This window comes from Colobus angolensis, unplaced genomic scaffold (genome assembly GCF_000951035.1).
Source record: "Colobus angolensis palliatus isolate OR3802 unplaced genomic scaffold, Cang.pa_1.0 Scaffold264, whole genome shotgun sequence".
Taxonomy (NCBI): Eukaryota; Metazoa; Chordata; class Mammalia; order Primates; family Cercopithecidae; genus Colobus; species Colobus angolensis.
Genome location: NW_012115866.1, coordinates 3,082,409 through 3,103,221, shown reverse-complemented (window position 1 = coordinate 3,103,221; position 20,813 = coordinate 3,082,409). Strand labels below are relative to the sequence as shown.

General features: G+C 43.4%; 1 protein-coding gene across 6 annotated transcripts in view; it reads right to left on the bottom strand.

Annotated features, from left to right (window-relative positions):
• Positions 1–20,813, bottom strand: part of ARHGEF9 (Cdc42 guanine nucleotide exchange factor (GEF) 9) — a 176,653-nt gene that overhangs the window by 129,112 nt on the left and 26,728 nt on the right. The window contains exon 1 of one of the 6 annotated variants that reach the window (XM_011947410.1): positions 13,218–14,064. The exons of 3 other annotated variants lie outside the window; for them this stretch is intronic. In XM_011947410.1, coding sequence (XP_011802800.1) covers positions 13,218–13,226 — 9 coding nt within the window. In that variant the 5' untranslated portion in view covers positions 13,227–14,064. Of the gene's footprint in view, positions 1–13,217; positions 14,065–20,813 lie in introns of those variants that run through there. 2 more of the 6 variants (XM_011947414.1, XM_011947412.1) reach the window with 2 other exon arrangements.

The following is a 20,813-nucleotide window of genomic DNA, read 5'->3' as shown; positions in this document are numbered from 1 at the left end:
CTTTCTGCATTGATCAGTCCCAATTTGCGTTTTCCATTCTTCTATATCTGCCTATTAACTCACATCTGAGAGCTCTGCTCTGAACACTGTTTACCTTACAGAGACTGCTACAAAACATGCCATCTTGAACATCCATTTTATTACTGAGCTTACTGCACTCTCAAGTCTAATTTCAAGGTCAAAGGAGAACCAGAGCAAACTTATGGAGGCCCACCAGCTGGGTTAGCCCACTTAGAAGAAAGTGACAGCTGGCTGGCCCTAAGGGAAGGACGTGTTCTGCAATAAAATGTGTCCCACAGGGCTGTGTGGAGCATGTGGATATGTCCCATAGGTGTGTTCAAGTGTGACTCAACACTCAAGTGTGGAGTGTTGTTTGCCCAAGTATGTCTTTAGGAGTGTGTATCTCAGGTACAGAAGTGCATGTCCTGGGTAAGAGTATATCTGAGAGTGCATCTTAGCATGCCCCATATGTATGTGGGTGCACAATTGTGCCTTATATGCATCCATGTGCATTCACACACGCAGATGTGCACAAGCATCCCTCATGTGTGTTCCTGTGTGTGTATCCTGCCTGTGCTGAGAATGTGCAAGTGTGAATATTCCTCCCATGTTTAAATGAATGTGTGTTCCAAGTGTGTTAATGTGAAAATATGCTCCAGCTGTGTGTCCCATGTGTGTCCCAAATACAGCCCATGTGTCTGAGTATGTGTTAAGTGTGCATCACATATTATCCATCATATATGTGTATGTGAAGGTACGGGCATAGAGAATGGATAGACAGCAAAGCTGAACCAATTTTCTTCCCCATCAATTTGTTTCTAACAGCTTTCCTTCAAGTCTGGGTCAATCTGCTCTTAAGCAGGACAAAAGACCTGCGTTCAAATTTCATCTCTGTCACTTCCTGAATGTGGTAATCACAGGTGCTTTTCCCAAGAGGCTTAGCCACCCGTCATTCATCTAAAGAGCCTCATAAATGTAAGGCAAATTAGCCAATGGTTGAATAGAGAGAATGGGTAAAGATCAAGGACAAATTCTAAGACTTTGGGCAAGTTCCTGCCTCTCCTTAGACCTCAGTTTCCCCAGCAGCACACTGAAGGAACGAGCTCAATGCATGGGTTCCTCTCACTGTTACCCAGTCACTTATCAGCTAAAGTACTATGGACAAACTCTCTTCCCTCCTCCCAACACCACAAAGAACCAGTGTGTAGATATGTGCATGTGGATTAGCACCTGCTAATGGATGATGTCTCATCCCAGCTAGGCCCTCTCTAACCCTCAGCAAGCTATTGGTTGTCTCCCTATTTCTGTCATTCCAAACTCATTTTCCCAGTGGCCTGAACCAACTGGCGTAAAAGCAATGGCATACAATCTCCACCAAAGCCCAGGCAAAATGACATGTATTTTATCCAAATCATTCTTCTCCATCCTTTGTGATGACCATAGACACTATGGTAAAGAGCCAGCTTTTTAGGATCAAGGCCCAGTCTTTAAGAACACGGCCAGATAAACCCACAAAGAGAAAACATCCAAACTAAGTAGGTCACAAAAGACTACAGAATCTGGGGCCACTTTTCTTTATTTTAAAAGGCCTTTCATGTATCCCTGGACAATATGATATCCAGATGAATTTATTGTAGATCCAGTGGATGCACCAAAGTACCAATTAATGGTCCAATGCCAACCTATCCCGTTATCCAGTAGCATCTGCCTACTTCTTTCTTCTATCTTGATTAACTTTTGTAAAAAGGCTTAGAGCCAGGTGTGGTGGCTCACTCCTGTAATCCCAGCATTTTGGGAGGCTGAGGTGGGTGGATCACTTGAGGTCAGGAATTTGAGACTAGCCTGGCCAACATGGCAAAACCCCGTCTCTACTAGAAACACAAAAATTAGCTGGGCTTGGTGGCACGCAGGAGAATTGCTTGAACCTGGGAGGCGGAAGTTGCAGTGAGCTGAGATTCCATCACTGCACTCCAGCCTGGGTGACAGAGGAAGACTCCGTCTCAAAAAATAAACAAATAAACAAACAACAGCAACAAAATACTTAGAAGCAAACTACAGAAGGAATCTTAATAAATGGTTTGCCTAGAGATACTTGGTACTGGTGAGTTGGTAATACCTAACTCCATATGCTATGTTCTTCCTAGCACACCACTGACTTTACGATACAGTACTGACCTGAGTCAATCAAAACAATTCTCTGAGCTTCAATTTCCTTAGCCATAAAATTGGGAAAATAATCTTGGCTTTGGCCACCTCATAGTGTAATGGAGAAAAGAACATGTGTCAGGAGCAGAAGACTATATAATAGTCTTTATCTTCTTGTCCTGTCCTCAGATCAGTGAGATGTTTCCAAACAAAATAATTCAAGTATAAGTGAAGATAATGCAAGTATAAGTTGATTTGCTCTACACAGCTCACTGGGCAAGAACCTGAAATTTCTAAAGCAACTTTTGATCATATCATGAAAACTCAATAATCCATCACAAATTCTAGCCAAGGATCTAGGGGCCAAGAATTGTTTTTTAATTGCCATGTCCCTAAGTGGTTTATGGCTTGATGGACTTAAGAAGGTGCTAAATAAAAACACAATTCATTTTGGTTTTCTTCCAAGTCCCTCTTTTAACTTTGCAAGAGATGAGCAGAGAGAAAGTGAGTCTGCTATTCATAGCAACATGTATGTGACTGCATGGAAAATGGAGCTTGGGATAAACAAAAGAAAGCTTATTTAAAAACAACAACAACAACAAAAATCAAAAAACAAAACAGTTTTCCACCAAGTACCCAAGACATGGGTCAGGTCACAGGGCCTTTCTTCTTCCAAGGGAGAGAAGTAAAAAGAGTCCTCCAAAAATGACAGAGAGAAATGAGGGACAGAAACAATGGGGTTTGTTCAAGGTCACACAGCAACTGACTTCACATTTGCACCTCCATTTTACTCATGTGTACATCTTTCATTCAACCAAACCTTTATAGAGGGCTTACTGAGTGTCAGGCCTCCACTGGGGCAGTCATCCACAGATAATTTCTGCCTGAACTGAAAAATAACAAACTCCTAGTTCTGTGACACTTTGCTTTCCATCACACCACACAGGTTTCCCCAAACAACCCTTGAAAGACCACAGTGGCTTGCACATCTCGTAGGTCCAGGAATTCACATCCTTGCCAGGCAATGTTCTAATTCCAGCACTACTACAAATGTACCACATTCCCTTGGGCAAGTCCTTTTCTTCCCTGGGCCTAGTTCCCCAGCTTCCACAATGAGGAGATTAGAATCAGGACAGCTCCAGCACCCCTTTTTCTAGAAAATATAGCTGTCTGCAGTGACTTTAAGTGGCACTATAATTTCCAGAGCTGAAGCCCAGAAGGCCAGGCTGGAAACAGCTATGTGACAGTAAGTCTTTGAACATTCTTTTTCTCACCTGTGAAATGGAGATAATCTCAGCTCTACCCACTTCATAAGGCCACAGAGAAAATCAAGTGAGATGATGTACAAAACCCACTGAAAAGCCTAAGACTGTTCAAGAGGAGTAGTCAAGAATCAAGTGAGTATCCACTAGCCCCAGTTGCTTTCCTCTTAATCCAAGTAGAGTGTAAGTCTTCCCATGCAGTTCAGTCTAAATTTACAAGACATGCAGCTCAGCTGGTTGCATGCTCCAAAGGAAATTAATAAATCCCTCCACTCCCTTTGGGTCCTAAGCACAAAGCAGTCTCATCATTTTGCTTTTGTTCTGGGCCCTCCTGCCACGCAGGGCTTATCAGAGCCCCTCCTAGAGATGCCTAGCTCCTCCTCTGCCTTTATCCCAATGCCAAGGCACCTACTGCCCAGCCTTCTTGCCACCCTGTACAATTCACAGAGGGAGGAGGGAGAGAGTAGGTGGAGGAGAGGCTGTGGGAGGTTCAGCTAAAAGTAGCTACTGCCTTTAGGCACCACACTCTGAGGGGGTGGGGGGGTGGGCTCTTGGTACATCCTTCCTGCAGCCAGCTGGGCATGGAGGTGCATGGCTTTCCTTTCTCTAATGAAGGCAGGCAGGCGGAGAAATCAGCTGCCAAAGCCATTTCCAGAGCTGGCTATGAATGTGCAGTGCCGGCCTCCTCTGGGCCCTGAGGGTACATGGCCACTCACAGGGCTGCATCTACTGCTCTCTGCCTCAGGAGAGCTAATGTGGCCTTCAGGAGACTCTGTGTTCCCCTCACCCCCATCACACTCCCTGGAACTTCAAGGACTACTAACAGGCCTGCTCCCCCTCCAGGAGGTTATATAATGCTCTTGTTCTCCCAGCCTCTCATCAGCTTGCTTTCTCCAACCAAATCTGAAAGAGCATTCAGGTCTCTGATCCAGCCAAGAGAGCAGAGAGCCAGAAACCTATAGGGGAGGTAGCAAGTTACAGCAGGCAAGAGCCCTATTTAAAGAATTAGAATCCCAGAACCATCACTGCAACCTTGGACACATCCCTTTCCCCTCCTGTGCCTTAGTTTTCTCACTTGTAAAAAAAGGAGTGGGGGCAGTGTGTTGTACTAGGCACTTTAATATCTGCCCCTATGTGATTCTCTGTAAGTCCTGGCCACTTAAATGAAATACCCACCCCCATCACACAACACCATCCAAGGTTTCCCTATCTCCCCAAGCACTATGGCTGGACTTGGCAGAGCCATCTCCACTCTTCTAATTCCAGTTCTTCTAGTGACCAAAATATGCATAGGCAAGATGATTGCCTGGAACTTTAGACTCTGTCCTCCATACCTGCCCCATGCCCATTTCAACCAGACCAGCTGTGCTTTTTCCTGTTTTATATAGAAGCTTCTGGCTAACATTCCATCTGAGAACATGGCTCTTCTACTGAAACCACTCTCACTTTAGTGACATGGAAACTGAGACCTAGGTGGGAAGGGCCTTGATCAAGATCTGGCAGCAAAGTAGGTACAGAGCCAGGGCTTAATCCTAGGGTTCCTGAGGCCTTTTCTTGTTTTTTCTCCTACTGCATGTCTGTCTTCCATATGCTATCCTTCTGCCATGCATGTACAACTTTCCTTCTTCTCTGCTACCAACACTCAAACTTGGCGCTCAAAGATCAATGCCCAATTCCCATCAGGGGCCTGGAACTAGCACATAAGAGTGATAAGGACAAGAGAAAAACTGGCCTGAACACATCCCTCTCTAAATCTTTTTCCTTCCTCCACATTGCCCCTTTTGCTCCTTTCTTCAAAGCTTCCTCCTGAATACTGCTCTATGTCAGTAAAACCCCTTTAATTCTCAGAGTTATGACTGCATCCTGACCACAGAGTCCACTATGCGGGCTATACCAGAAGCACTGCAGGATGTGGTATCAAGACGCCTAGGTTCTAGGTTACTAGAACTACCACTACCACTAGTCACTACCACTAGCTGTGTGACACTGAATAAGCTGCTTAATCTCTATGAGCCTCACTTTCTTAACTAATTTTAGGTTTGAGGAAGAAGTCCATGAAATAAATAGGAAACCTTATTTGTTGAAATTCTTATTAATAGCAGTAGTATTATTAACCAAGTGAATGGCTACTTAAAATACTGCAGGAAGGGGCTCTGAGCTGTCAAAGCAATCCATCTTTTTCAGACCTATGAGACTGGTTCTATATCTATGAGAGGCAATTCTCAATTATCCATATGACATATTTCTTTAATAAACAGAATCCCAAACTGGCACGCCCTTGCTACTCAATTCACTGTACCACTTCCTTCCCTGTTTGGCAGCCAGTGTGTGTTCATACAGTCTTCTTTCCTGCTTGGCAGCCAGTGTGTGCTCAAAGAATACAACCTAGGTTCACTTGTTCTAAAAGAAACGTAAGCCAAGTATAATTAAGAAGGCAAAACTGCTATCCTTAAAATCATCCTGTGTATTCTAAACCTGCTAAAATGGATCTCTGGATTACCTGCTAGATTTAAATAATATCTGTACTCGTGTTGATCACAAAATAAGCACATATTGTTGAAGCTAGAAGAAATCTTTGAAGTCATCAAATTCACCCATCCTTATTTTGCTGATGAAGAAAACCAAATTTCAAAGGAGAGAAGTAATTTGCCTGAGGTCACTAGTAAATGAGCAGAATCTTCCCCATCATGATAGCAAATGTGTAGGAACTGAATTTTTTTTTATTCCTGAAGGGTTCAAACCATCTCACAGCTGATTATTTTAAATACAATTAGGTCTCCAGACTACTCATTCCCTAGGGTTGATTCCTCTTTTTTAGAGTGAGCACAAGCCCCTGGAACTTATCAAGGCCCCCACAGTCCTAGAATAAAATCTCACCATCTGTGAAGCTTGCCTAGTCACATGTGTGATAAGTCAGACAGACTGAGCTAACATTTCCTATGAAGCATTCCACAGCAGTCATTCTTACCCCTGGCTGTACATTCCCATCACCTCAGAGAACTTTTAGAAAAATATTGATGCCAGGAAGCCACTACGACCAACTCAATCAGATCTCTCCCAAAGATTCTAGGAATTGTTGTTACTCTTAATATTCCAGGTGATTCCAACGTGCAGCCAGTGCTGAGAACCACTGGGTTAATGGAAACAATTAAGTAAAACAAGAGAAACATACACAAAGAGTTTCTGGAACTCTTTGAGCATAAAATATATTCTGTTTTAAAGCTAAACCCATTATGTCCTGCTTTTTCAAAGAGGAGAAAGTAATACACAGAAACTACAGTTGTAGTACTGACCCTCCGCCAGATTCTGAACCCAGTTTAGAAACATTCGCTTTGTAGGCACAGAAAGAAAACAAGAAGCTCTGGAGCCCACAACCAGATTTACCATGAGTAAGAGGTCAAGTAACTTATACTCCCTTTTCTGATGGGGCTATCAGTTTGGCAGACGCTTGCTAAGAACCTAGCATATCTTTATGCCCACAAAGCATACAACAAATCTATCATGCTATGTTATTCACATTAACACCTTGGTAGGATAAATGCTGGCACAGCCAGGTGCAGTCTGCACGGGTTGACCAGATACATACAAAAATTAACATGTCCCAACTCCAAGAGGGGCTCTGGTGAGGTGACAGAAGAGCTAGCACTAATCATATCATAGTAAACATTTCTTTGAATCAACAATTCAAATGAAATGTATTCAGTGTTCAAATAATGCAACACTAGAAGAAGCTGCTAACCTGTTACGTGACATGAAGAAAAAAAATAAAAACCTCCCAAAGGCTAGAACGATAGTCCAACCACAAAATAGAGTTTAACTGATGCAGTGCTAGAAGGGACTGCTAATTTGTAGCACAGCATGAAGAAAAAAGTTTAAAATTCACAGAAAGCTAGAATAATGGACCAACATATCAAGACAAAATGTCGCAAATTTGGTTCAAAAAACCCTAAAGTGGCCAACTTCACAAGAGAGTAGAAGACTGGACTAGACAGGAAAGGGTTTGGACCTACATGCTCAAAGGCTGAGTCTTAACCCTGGCTGCATATTTGAATCACCTCAGGGAACTTTAAATTAAAAAAATAAATAAATAAAGCTCCCTGGGATCTAGCCCATGAAAATTAAATCAGAATCTCTCAGATAGGGGGGCCTGGCATGGGTATTTAAAAAAAAGCTTCCCAAGTGATCTGAATGTTCAGTGAGGGTTGAGAATCAGTAGAAGGCTGCATTATTAGACATTTCACAGACAAAACAAAGTTCTTTTGCATTTGATCTCAGTCAGGTGGCACCTAGAGTAGCATGAACAGTTCTGGGCGGCACATTTTTAAAGAAATATAGAAAAATAAGTGTGCTTCAAAGAGAAGAACAATTGTATGAAAACTACAGTTCCTTCAAAACATTCTGTATTTTACGCTTCAGCAATTCACACTGGCCTTTCACCTTGAAGATCCCAAATAGTGAGTTTTTATAAAACTAAATAGAACTCATTAATGTATATTCAAGACAAAAAGGCATTTTATAGAATGAAAATTCTGAGCAAAAGTGCTATACAAATGAAAGTTATTAAAAAGCATTAAAAACGTGAGTAGCTGAGGAAGCTAGTATGACTTCAGGGATGACTCCCAAATCTCCCTCCCTGCTGCCCCTGCCTCTGCCCCTGCCCCTGCCCCTGCCTCTGCCTTTCCCTTCCCTTCCCTTCCCTTCCTTCCTTCCTTCACTCCCTCCTTCCTTCCTTCCTTTCTTCCTTTCTTCCTTCCTTCTTTTCTTTTTTTGTGATGGAGTCTCGCTCTGTCACTCAGGCTGGAGTGCAGTGGCACAATCTTGGCTCACTGCATCCTCCTCCTCCTGGGTTCAAGCCATTCTCCTGCCTCAGCCTCCTGAGTGGCTGGGACTACCGGCGCGTGCCACCACGCCCGGCTAATTTTTGTATTTTTAGTAGAGACAGGGTTTCACCATGTTGGCCAGGCTGGTCTTGAAATCCTCACCTCAGGTGATCCACCTGCCTCAGCCTCCCAAAGTGCTGGGATTACAGGCATGAGCCATTGCATCAGGCCCTCCCTCCCCACATTCAACATCACACTACCTAGGAATGACCCACTCTGACTCTCCTCTCTGTTTGAAAGGCAGACCCACTCCCATCCCAACAATCTTGCTGACCCTTACTTTCCTCATCTGTAAAACTGGGAATAACAATCATCTCTACTCACTTCACAAGGCTGATGTGATGCTCAAGTTAGAAAGGATGTGAAATTCCTGTGTAAACTCTATAGGCGCATGTGCTGATAAGGAGTTATTAGTATTGTCATTACTGGACTGCTTCCTGAGCCTTCTCTCCCCTCTAGGTTCTTCCCCTTCTAGTTTTTCCTCTTTGTACTTTGGTGCTAGAGCAAAGTACAATAAACTAAATACTCTACAGAGCTAGATCCACCTAAGACAGAAGGAGACACTCTGGGCAGATACTGGAGAAGCTAAACTTTCATCAAGGATTCTTGGAAAGCCAGAGACTTGGTTGGCCTAGAACAAGTTGCAGAGCTGGAAATAAGAGCTAGAGAGTCCAAGATTCCCCTCCTCCATTCCATTTCTTGGGGCAAAGCCACTGGAGCTAGATCCAGATGCCTTGTAGGAGGTCTTCTGAAGAGGCAGTTATTTTGGGAGAAAAGGCTCAATTCTTACATCCCTGCCCAGAGCAAGCACTCTGCAGGCCAAGGGACCAGAGGCTGAGATGGCAGACAAAGGTTAAAGAGGAAGACATGCTTTGTTACCATCCCTCAAACCACCAGACTGTGACCTCCGGCTGCTCTCAGTCTGGGCCTTACCTCAAGGGGCAGAAGAGCACCTCACCGACAGCCTTGTTGGAATCTTTCAGCTCCCTAGTAGCTGAATCACACACACACACACACACACACACACCGGTGGGTGAGAGTCTCTGAGCCAGGGTCCAAGCCCTGTTCACCAGCTCCATTATCAAACTTGTTCTTTCAACTTGTCCAGCCTCCCCCGTCAGAAACTACTACACCAAAACCACAGAAAGAAAATTTCTCAAATTCTATAAAGCTAGGCTGATCAGGATTCCCCAAGCCACAGACAAAATTGGGGCACACTGCACAAGCACACTGCAGGTTCTGACAGATGGAGGCTGTCTCAATGGAAGAATGCTGTTCAGTTTGTTCCCACCAAGATATCACTTCACCCCCTCCCTGATGCAGCCAAAAGTCAGGGTGAAAAAATTTGTTTTTTCAGGGCCTGCAGAGCTTCTGGCACTAAAGCTAGGCAGTGAAATGGCACAGTTAATCTTAAGGAGATGGGACTGACTAGAAAGGAATTTGAACCCAGGAGTTTTCTAATAAACAATCTCATAGCTGGATGAGGCTAAGCTGTATATGTCTGCTGTGGACATGTTTCCAAGGCATTTGCGGGAAATGGGGATTCTGTTCTTTCTTTGTTCCCTCCCCAAAAGCATCTCTCCAAGTCCCGCTAGGCTCTGGCCCTCTTTCTCTAGAGTTACTGGTGCCTGGGCCTTGAAAGGATGGGCTCTGGAGCCCAGTGGGTGCTCAGTGATACAGGGGTTGCTAGGATACTAGTAGAGGGCATTTTCTTTAATTCTTTGATGGGGATCCAGGAGCCAAAATCCCTAAGCTGGGATTTTGCCCCTCCTACATAGCAAAAGCTTATCCTCTACTCAAAGGGGCCAGAGAGGAGGGAAGGGAATGGAGGAGCTTTATTGGGAAAAGTTGGGACAAATCAGAGAGGAAAAGTCCTCTTGTCTTTTTTACTTCTCACCCATTTACAGTGGGGAGGTGGGAGGAGGAGGTGGTGCCAGGGGTGGGAAGAAAGGGAGAAGGAGAAAGATTAAGAGAGAAGGCAGAGGAGGAAGGAAAAAAGAAGACAAGTCAAAATGCATAGGGTTCCACTTCTCTGAGCTGCATTTCTCATTTTCTCCCACTCTTTTTTTGCTAGAGAAAAATGTCCTCACAAGTCTGAAGGAGAAATGCCAAACCTTTAGGATTCACACAAGTAAAAAGTCACACTGCTACCTTTTGTTCTCTACTCTCAAATTCCCTTCTGGTTGCTAGATGGTGGCCTGCCATCTGGCTAGCAACATCCCTTTATTTGCCTGGAGACAATTTTAAAAGCACTAACCCATTTCAACAGCTAAATTACTAATGGAAGGGCTCATTCAAGACACCTCCTTAGCCTGAGGGGTTTTAGGTGGTGAAAAGAGGACTGGCATGGGTGATACCCATCCATCCCAGCATTTATGAAATCCTTATAGGTCCTAGCACAAGGAGGCCATTCAGAACTCTGGAACTCAACACCATCTTTCCTCATTCCTACCACCACACCCCGCATCCACACTCAGGAGTGTGCTCCCCCACACACCCTGCCATGAACATACTGCCACACACCCTACACACATACATTCCCAGAGGCTTTCTGCCAAAGGTCTGTCAGGCTCACAGAGGATAAGGTATTTCCTGACACTACTTAAGTCATAAACTGAGATCAAAGACTAGTCTCAGAGACCCCTGCTCCCCTTGGGGGAAAAAAAGTCAAAAAGCATTCCCTTACTGCTGTCCCAGTTTCCTTCCCAAATAACTAGGCAAAAAAAAAAATCCCTTAGCTTAAACTTGTTATCCAGGCTCTACTACCAGATATCCTTCCCCTCCTCCCATCACCCTTTGATTAACATTTTGTTTTCCTTTTCACTTGTCTTTCCAGTTCATCTCCCCCCCACCCCCACTGACTTCAAGTGTCTAGGGGGTCATAAAATCATAAAATGCAAGAACTTGGAGGTCACCTAGTGGAACCATCCAAAAATGCCAATGTTACTGGGAATCCCAAATCCACCGAGGAGGAAAAAAAGTGCCCAAGGTCAAACAGCTGCTGAATGGTAAAAACAAAAAACAAAACAAAACAAAAAAAAACAGGTCTGCAGCTGCCCAGCAAAAAGCCATTCCCCACTCTCCAACACTGTATCAAAACAAAGTGCCCAGACAAGATATAAGCTTACTTCAAATAATACACTGAAGCTAAGGAAAAAAAAAAAAAACTCACTAAATTATCTTTGCAAAGAAATAGGTTCTCAGTTCCATCCAGGGGGTCTCCACAAACGGACCAAAGAGTAATTAATAAGAATCAATGCCAGCAAACTTCCCAGATCATGTTTACACCATGGTACTAATTTCATAAAACCTCAGCTTCTCACCCACACCAAGTCAAGGATAGCATGCTTTGAGGCCCAAAACCCCCTCTGACACCATTAAATAATACTTTCTGGGTCCTGTGGCCGAGACAAATTCAAAGGCCCCCTTCACAGCCCCTCTCCTTTCAGAACCATTTCCAAAGAGACTGAACAACCGGACATGGAACTTGACAGCATAATGACAGCAGATCTGCACATCAGACATGAACAGCCACCCACATGGGTGGAGGGGGAGCATGTGTGTAGATGTGTATGTGCCCTGATTCACTGCTATAATACATGAGCCATAAATGGCATTATTTCAAGCCAGGTAAGCAATGGAATGGGAAAGTCCTGCCTACATTAACAGGGGAGAAAAAAAAAAAAAACAAGTATTATACAGACTGGCATCGCAGACATTTTTTTTTACTGGCTCTGCCAAGAGCTTTCTCAGAGGAAAGAGAAATATAAAAATAATAGCAATAGCAATAATAACAGAAACCACCACTACCATCTGATACAGACAAGCAGTCATATCTCAAACTGAAATGTTGCTTCCAGCTCATGTTTTCCATGCTCTCATCCCTTTCCATCTAGACATTTTTGGTTTTTGGTGATCAAATTTAGCACCAAAATTTGGTAACTCTTAATTTAGCACATTACAGACTTTCAGTTTGTTATGGGACTGTTTCAATTACAGAGACCTCTGATCTTAAAGTAACAAACAAGGGAGCAAACAATAACATCACCACTTTCTCATCAACCTTATCAAGTTATATTTAAAATGTAGTTCAAGAACATCATTGCAAACGAGATTACCCCAAAGGAGCCATATCCAAATACTATTATTCCCAAGGTGAATAAAGAGCTGGGTTCGTGTGTGTGTTTGATGAGACAGACAAAATCCCCAAAATCAAACCCAGGGCTACAATCTTTGGGAAAGGGAGCCCAAATAGCTTCTGTCAAAGTCCTCTCTTGCCAGTTCAAAAAATCAGAGAATGCTTTTACATACTATTTCATGATTCCAAAGACACTGACATTTTAAATATCTTAAAGCTTTAAGGTTCAAGAAGTGTTTTAAATGTGGCTTCTTTCAAAATTGAACCCTGGAGAGCAAACTGAGATTCAAAGGACACAGTCACCAACTGCCAGCACAACAGACCTGTGTCACTTCCCAAATTCTTGCTTCTCATTAGAGACTAAAGAATCATTTTCCCTAAATCCATTCCTTGCATCGATTATTTTCTCTCTAAATATCCAGTGCAAAGACTGTCTTTCCCACGATTGCAAATGTTCATCATGCTCTTCCACAAACCCTTTTCCCCTCAAACAAACCCAAATGCACTCCTGATGGCAAGAGAAAAATTTTGCCTAAAATTCCCTGATGGAGTTTAAAGGTAGTCTTCAAGGAAATGAGTTGAGAAGACACCACAGACTGCAAAGCCACTGTTTAAGGACGCAGAGCTTGCTCCATGAACGCCACATAGATTAAAAACGCACACACGCATGCACACTCAAATAAAAAGCATTTCTTCATCACCAATTTCACTCAAGCAATAGGCAACTTTAAGAAGGCACGGGCATTCTTAAAAGACAAGACACGACAAAAGATTTAGGGAGAGATAATATACCAACGTCATACATATCACAGCGAGGCCATGTTGAAGCTCAAAACGTTTTCCCCCCTGAGTAAGAAAGCTTGTTCTTTCTCTCTCTTTCCCTGTCTGTCTGTGATTTTTTTTTTTTTCTCGGTGGCTCTCGGGATGAAATCAAAGCGAGAGTTCGCGACAGCTCAGGTGGCTGGACTCCATTCAGCGCGTTCCCAGGAAAAACATGAGTATGACATTGACAAGCAGGAGGACTACAATCACGGCAAAAACGACTACAGTTTGCACATCCAGGGTCATGGTGCAATGCAGAACACTGTAGTGTTCCAGGTGGGGGGCCGGCAGATTGGGAGATGTCAGTCTCTGTTCTGTCAGACTGTCCATACAGCCACCATGCTAGAAAGGAGAGGAGGAAGTAGGATGGTTAGGGAAGGGCTGGGTTTGGCGCCCGAGTTTAGTCGGGGGGAGGGGAGGGGGATGGGGACAGGGGTGCTTGGTTTCCCCCTTCTCAGGATTGGGCTTATCTTTCGTCCCTAGCTGAGAAATCTTAGCTTGCGCTGAAGTCGGCAGAGTCCAGCATTCTCTCTCGGGCGCCACGGGAAAGGCAAAATCCTAGCTTTCAAAGGGAAAGGCGGGGGGAACCTGTGAGTGGTTCTCCGGCGCCTGCTCAGTCTGTCCGGGCGTGCGTCCGTCCGCCTGCCTGGCTACCGGTCAGTCTCAGTCTCCCCTACTCCCTTCAGTTCTCTCGCTTTCCTAAGCTTGCTCGCTCTCTTCGCTGGGCTCCCGGCTGCCAGACACTCGTTCGAAGCCTGCCTTGCTGGCCCTATCCCTCTTCTCTCCCCATCCCCCGCTCAGCCCATAGGCTGCCTTTTTATTCACTGAGCGACTGCGGGCGCTTGCGTGAGGCGCGGCCAGAGCCACTGACATACCCGCCGACCAATAACAGGTGCCGCAGTAGCACGTTCGCTGCCCAGGGGCGGGACTTGCGCTGGCGTGCTAGCCGCGACCGCCAATCAGAGGGCTCAAAGCTCCCAAGCAAGCTCGCTCTCTCCAGACGGGGGAGAGTCACCAGGCACCAGTTCTGGTTTGGGGGTGGGGAGCTTCTTGGGGGCGGATAGAGGGGGTATATAAGGAGATGGGGGAGGAAAAAAACTGGGAAAGAGGGAGGGAAGGGACCCAATAGGTTGCAGAGGGAGGAGATCACGTGAAGAGGGAAAAAAAGAAGAAAACACCAGGAGGAAGGAGAAGAGAGGGAAGATAATGAAGAAAGAGAATTATGGGGAAAGGCAGAAAAAAAGGATGGGGAAAAAAAAAACAAGGAATGGGGGGGGAAAGGATAGGTAGCTGTGGAGAAGGCATGTACCTAGCAGCCACTTTGTTTGGAGCCTGGGCCAAGGAGGAAGCAAAGGTGCCTTTGGCCGCTGCCTAAGAATTTACAGGCAACTCACAATTAGCTATAAAAAGCTAACCAGTGTTGTGGACATAATCACAGGGACACACGACAGAATTTCCAAAATCCAATTCTATTTCGCTTTCCCTGATACCACTGCCCTTACCTGGTCAGATTTCCTTTCTTAATTATTGTTTCTTCAGACTAGGACAGTTAGCTTGCACTTTTCCAGCATTCTGGGTACTATGAAGGGAAGCCAGCATAGGGTTAAACATTTGCCATGGAAAATCCTCTATAGAACTTGCAATCTGCTTGTAATCATTACCCTGCTCTGTGACCTGGTACTGGAGCTAAGGGGGGATAAGCCATGGAGTGGAGACCAGAAGGTTTCAAATTTACTCTGAGCCCTACCTCAAGCTTGCTGTATGACTTTTGGGCAATTCCCTTTTCCTCTCAGGGGTCTATCTTCTGTCTCCCGCCTGTCAATGAGGACTTAGTTAGACTTATCTGAGAATTCAGTTAAACCTCAGAAACCCTCACCTCAGAAAAAAACAATTTCAGTGGTTCCCTGGGCCTTCAAACCAAGGACTCCCTTAACACAGGAGATCTCTCAGAGCCTTTTTGCTCTTATATTAGAGGATTATATGACTGAACAGTAGGTATATACCTAAGAAAAATGAAAACACGTCCACACAAAACTTACACATAAATGCTAATAACAGCATTATTCACAATAGCCAGAAGATGGAAACAATTCAAATGTCCAACAACTGATGAGTGGGTAAACAAAATGTGGTATAGCCATACAATGAAGTATTATTTAACCAGAAAAAGGAATGAAGTACTGATACATACTACAACATAGATGAGCTTTGAAAATATGCTAAGTGAAAGAGGTGAACAAAAGGCTTTTGTATTATTCCATTTATAGAAAATATTCATATAGTTAGGGTAAATACTGTTACATGATGCTTTCGTTTCAGTTATATATAAATATAAATGTACTGGCCTGTGATGTGAAATGTATTTCTTGTAGCAAGTAATACTCAAAACAGTTTGAAAACTACTCTTCAAGATTATGTTGAGACAGATACTGGTGATCAGGACAGTACCATAATATAAGCCACTACAATCTGTCTACTCGTCTTTGAAAGCTCAGTCTTATCCTGTCTCTATTTCCTCACTATTTTTTGACCCCTCAACCCACTACATCCTGGCTTTACCCTCATTATCCTATAGAAAACTGAATCCTCTTGTGAATAGAAAAAAAAAAGAGTGTTACTAAATCTCATGGCCAAGTTTCAGTCTTTACCTTTCCTAACTTTTCTCACATTTGACTCCACTGATGCCTTCCTCAATCCTGAAATGGTCCTTTTCCTTGGGAACACCATCCACATGACCTGTATGTTTATGCTGTCTTCACTTCCTGCATGGATTGTTCTTCATCCAGTCATTAATGCCATGATTTCTCAGAGCTCTTCTGATCACAGTCCCCTTTTCTTCTCATTCTGCATTTGCACTGAATGGGCTCATCTACTTCTAAGGCTTGAACTACCATCTACATTGCACATTGATGCACCTCCTTTCAACAAAATTACACCACCACTGGGAAACAAAACAGACATAGGGCCTTGCTTGCACGTAAGCAGAGAGCTGCTGATGACTCCAAGGTAGCTCTCCTGGACCCCAAAAATGAAGGTCCTACTGCTTTCTGGATATCTCCTCCTTAATATCTCACAAGCATATCAAACTTAAAAAGTCCCAAATTGAAGTCATCTCCTCCCACTCTTGCCAGTTTCCTTCTTCCCCTGAGTCCTTTGTCTCTTGGGAATGGCAGTCACACACTGAACTAGCCAGAAACCAAGAAAATATCTACAAGATTTTCCTCTCCCTCACCTCACTGATGGCCAGCTAGTCTTTTAGTCCTGTTGATTCTCTTCCTCCTTAATCTCTCTCATTCGTCCCTTTCTCTTTCTCTCTGCTGTCACTACTTTTAATCAGTTCCTCATCATCTCTGATCCATCATAATTCATTACCTGTTCTCTTGTGCTGCTCTCCCTCCCCAATTAAGCCTCTACTCTTCCGCCCCAAATCTTTCCTTAAAAGCAGTTTTGCTCTTATCAATCTTGTGGTAGATACTCTGGATTGGTTTTTAAGGATCCACTCCTTCTAGCCTGCCTTCCTATATTGCTGAAAAGCTAAAAACCAAAAAACTACAACAACAATAAACTGGCATTTCCAAGATTCCTTTGCAGCCAGCGTTCTGGATATGACATAGTGATGCCAATCATATGCACATGAACAATATTTAGAAGGCGGTGGTTGGTGATGCATAAGTCATATCTCTGTTGCTTCTATTGGAAAGCACAATGGTGAAAGTGTTGGGGATTTTTGTGTGTGTTATCATAGGTTCCAGTGTCTAGCCACTGGCTTTGTGCATTCTGAGAGCCAGAGAATGGGACTTTTTTTTTGTCACTGAGGATCTGGTAGGCATAGTGATACTCTAGCCAACAGATGGTTAGGGCTGTGGCAGCTTCCTCATTCCTAAATTGCAGACAAGGCAGCATGCTCCTAGAGCCCCTGACGCCTCATCTTCCTGCTTGTCAGAGAGAGAGAGCAGCTACCCTGACATTGTTCTTGGAGGCATAGCCTAAAGCTTGCCCCTCCAGCCCTCCCACCAATTTTGTAAGCACTTTATTTTCTATATTAAAACCCCTTCTGCTGAAAAGAACGACAGTGGTTTATTTTTGCAGCTGAAATCTGACTTATATAACGCCTCTGTTCAAAGGCCTTCAATAGCTCCTCTGCGCATTTAAGGCAAATTCTGTAGTGTGGCATAAAATCTCCTGCCAATCTGATGTCCTTTGGCCTCTGTATCCTCAGCTCTTACCAGTGCCCTCTCATTCTCTATTCTCTAGCTACATAGAAACTACGGTAGTTCTCATAACTCATGAGATTCTCTTGCCTCAGGACCTATATAAACTGCTGCTTTATTTCTCCAGCTCCCCATCTCAAAGCTCAGCTGAGGTGCCACCACCTCCAGAAGGCTTTCTCTAATGTTCTCTTCCTCAAAAATATTCTGAATGATAGTCCTCTCCCATAGGATCCTATGTTTAACCCTCTTGAAACATTTATTAAACTGTATTGTATTTTTTTCTTGTCTGTATCCTTTACTGGACTGTGAAGCTAGGAGGGCAGAGACCATGACTGTCTTGTTTACTGCTTTCTCCCTTTGTGCCCAGCACAGTGCTGTACACTTAGGTGCTTCATAACAAACACCTGTTGAATGCATGAATGTCTCCTTCATCCACTGGTCTCCACTCAAAGACTCATATGTTCCAACCACAGAAGGCAACACCTGATGGAACCACAGAGAAAAATCTAAGCCCTTATATTCCAGGTTCACAGAGAAGGGATGCAACTTGTCCAGGATTACACAGCTAACTGCTGGCAGAGTGGGAACCAAAGCCCTTGTATCTTAAGTCTCAAAAGTACTTTTGGGAGATTTCAGACCCTGGGACATGGCATTTGATACCAGCCCTGTCCATGTGTGGGTAGCTTTCTGAGTTATATGACCATTCAACATTGCTCACAATTCTTTTTTTTAATAGAGGAGTCCTCTACATCTGGAGTAGCAATATCACCTCCCCAGATATATCCCTTCTTGCTGACAAGTTTCAAGGAATTAGATAATATCTTGGTCTAGCACAACTCCGGTCCCATCCTGCCATCCATTCTGCAACATCCCCGCTAACTGGTTATCCAGTCTCGCTCCAACACCTACAATGATGGGGCAGTTGCTCCCTCCCAAGACAGCCCGTTCATCTTTGGGACAATCTCAGATGGCAGAAAGTTCTTCTATCTCTTTGAGCCAGATATTGTCACTACTTCTACCACAGCCAGGGCTGAGGAGCTAATCACTGCATGAGAGAGTCTGGAATAATAATGCCCTCAAATTCACACTAGTTCTCGGGTCTGAAAGGCAGTTCAACAGATTATGATAATGATAGTTAACACTTACAAACTGCTTACTCTGTGCCAGGCACTGTTTGAAGTCCTGTACATACATAAACTCTTTTAATCCTCACAACAACTCTATGAGGTAGGTACTATTATTGTCCTTATTTTGTAGATGAGGAAACTGAGGCAGAATGAAGTTAAATAACTTGCCTAAGGTCACATGGCTAGTAAGATATGGAGCGCAGATGTAAACTCAAATTGTCTAGCTCTAGAGTCTGCTATTAAACACTATTCTATATAAATGTCAATAGGTGACACATGTCCCATCTTTCAATAACATCTGACATGATGTCTTCTAGGTAACAGGAATAAAGTGTTTCAATGTCCTGATCTGGGCCCCAGTGGCCTACCTCTCAAACCCAAGATCCCTAGTTCTCAAACCTTTTCCTTCTATCAGGGAAAAAAAAAATTCCTGGTTGTCCTTTGCTTCTCATGTTTTGAATAGTTCCCAAAGACCCACTTCTGCCAGGAAGCACTCCCAGGCAAAGTTCCATTTTTTGTCCCGATCCCCACTGGTGCTCACTTATTTCCCATACAACCCCTACCCTATCTTTCTTATAGTCCCTCATGCTTGCTACAGTCTACAGATATTGAATCCTGTCTGTTTATTGTCTTAGCTACTGATACGACTAGATGCTCTTGAATGTTCATGGGTATCATCTCTATTTAAGACAGACTGCCCCCTAAGGACAAAAACTCCTGTTTAGTTCAATTATTCAGCACAGAAATCACTACTCCTCCAAAATCAGTTCAATTCCATAAGCCCTTATTCTGACAGCTAAAGGATACAGAGTGGATCTCAGGGATTTTACAGTTTAGTGGGAGAGCTAATCAATGATGCACATAATTTCAATGTCATACAGTAAGAATCCCAAGCACAATCAGGTAATGAATAAAGTTGTTGATGATTACAGAAAAAATAAATAATTTTATGTTCAAAAGGGAAAGAGATCATCTCCTCCAAACCTCCCTGTGTAGGTATCCTCTCTACAGTATATGAAATGTGAGGGGGAAGAGGAGAAGGAAACACCTACTTTGGGCCCACATGGTGCTAGGTCTTTTAACATAATATTTTACTTAATTATCCCTAGAAGTTTAAGAAGAAGAAATTGTTATCATTATTTTAAAACTTTAAAACTATACCTGAGAGTGCTTACATCATTTGCCCATAACCATACAAGTATGATGAAGCAGTAGCAGGATTTGAATTGAGATCTCTTTCCAAAGCCACCCTTTTATTCAACTATCTCTTGTAAGTTTTGTCAAGCAGCTGCTGGAGTCTTTTCAGTAATAGGAAACTCATTCTGAAGTATCCAAGGCCATTATTCATTTTTAGCTGAAATTCACTCTTTTATGACTTCTGCCCATTTGTTAGAGTGCTACCCTTTGGGCCATGAAAAAAAAAAAAAAAAAGCTGAGTCCTTCTAAGCAATAGAAAGCAGAAGACATATATTGTGGGTTCAGACCCTAATTTCTCCTAAGCAACCCCTCTGTATGCACGTGCATGCACACACACATAAACACACACACGTTTTCCATAAAGAGATATATTACCATTTCTTTAAGCTCTTCCATTTGTGACATGGTTTGCAATCCCCTCCCCAGGCTCATTGCTCTTCAGTGTATCTAATCACTCAGAACACATATCCAGGTGGGAATGACAATGAGAAGTAGATGGGGACTATCACCTCCCTTATTTTGAACACTGGTTGTCCTGTTAATGCACCCTTAGGAAAAATTACCTGTCCTCACATTCACATAAAATGGCTTATGCTCAGGGGTGCTGATGTGTCCCCACAATGCGAATTGAGTTCGTGCGAATTGAGAAGAGCAGTGGATAAGAAGTTAAAACTCATATGTAATTCCAGTCTCTGCTTCTTGGTAGCTGTGTGACCTCAAACAAGTCTCTTATCTTTCCAAAAGCTCAAACGGCTGACTTATTTTTAGTGGTAGATTTTAAAAAGCATTGGTAGTTTTAAATCTTCAACAGCCTTGCCAAAGGTGTAGCAGGCATACACTTGGTCTCAGGTGGTAACCTGCACAAATGACCATGGGTGATTAGCTTAAGTTGAATAATTGGGTTGCATAAAATTGTGTGGTGGAGGGTAGAATTTTAGTGGGGAAATCAAACATAGGATTAACAATTTGACTCTGCCCGAAGGCTTTTTAATTTCTTAAATTTGTTTAGCTCTTTCACCTCCTCAAAGAAT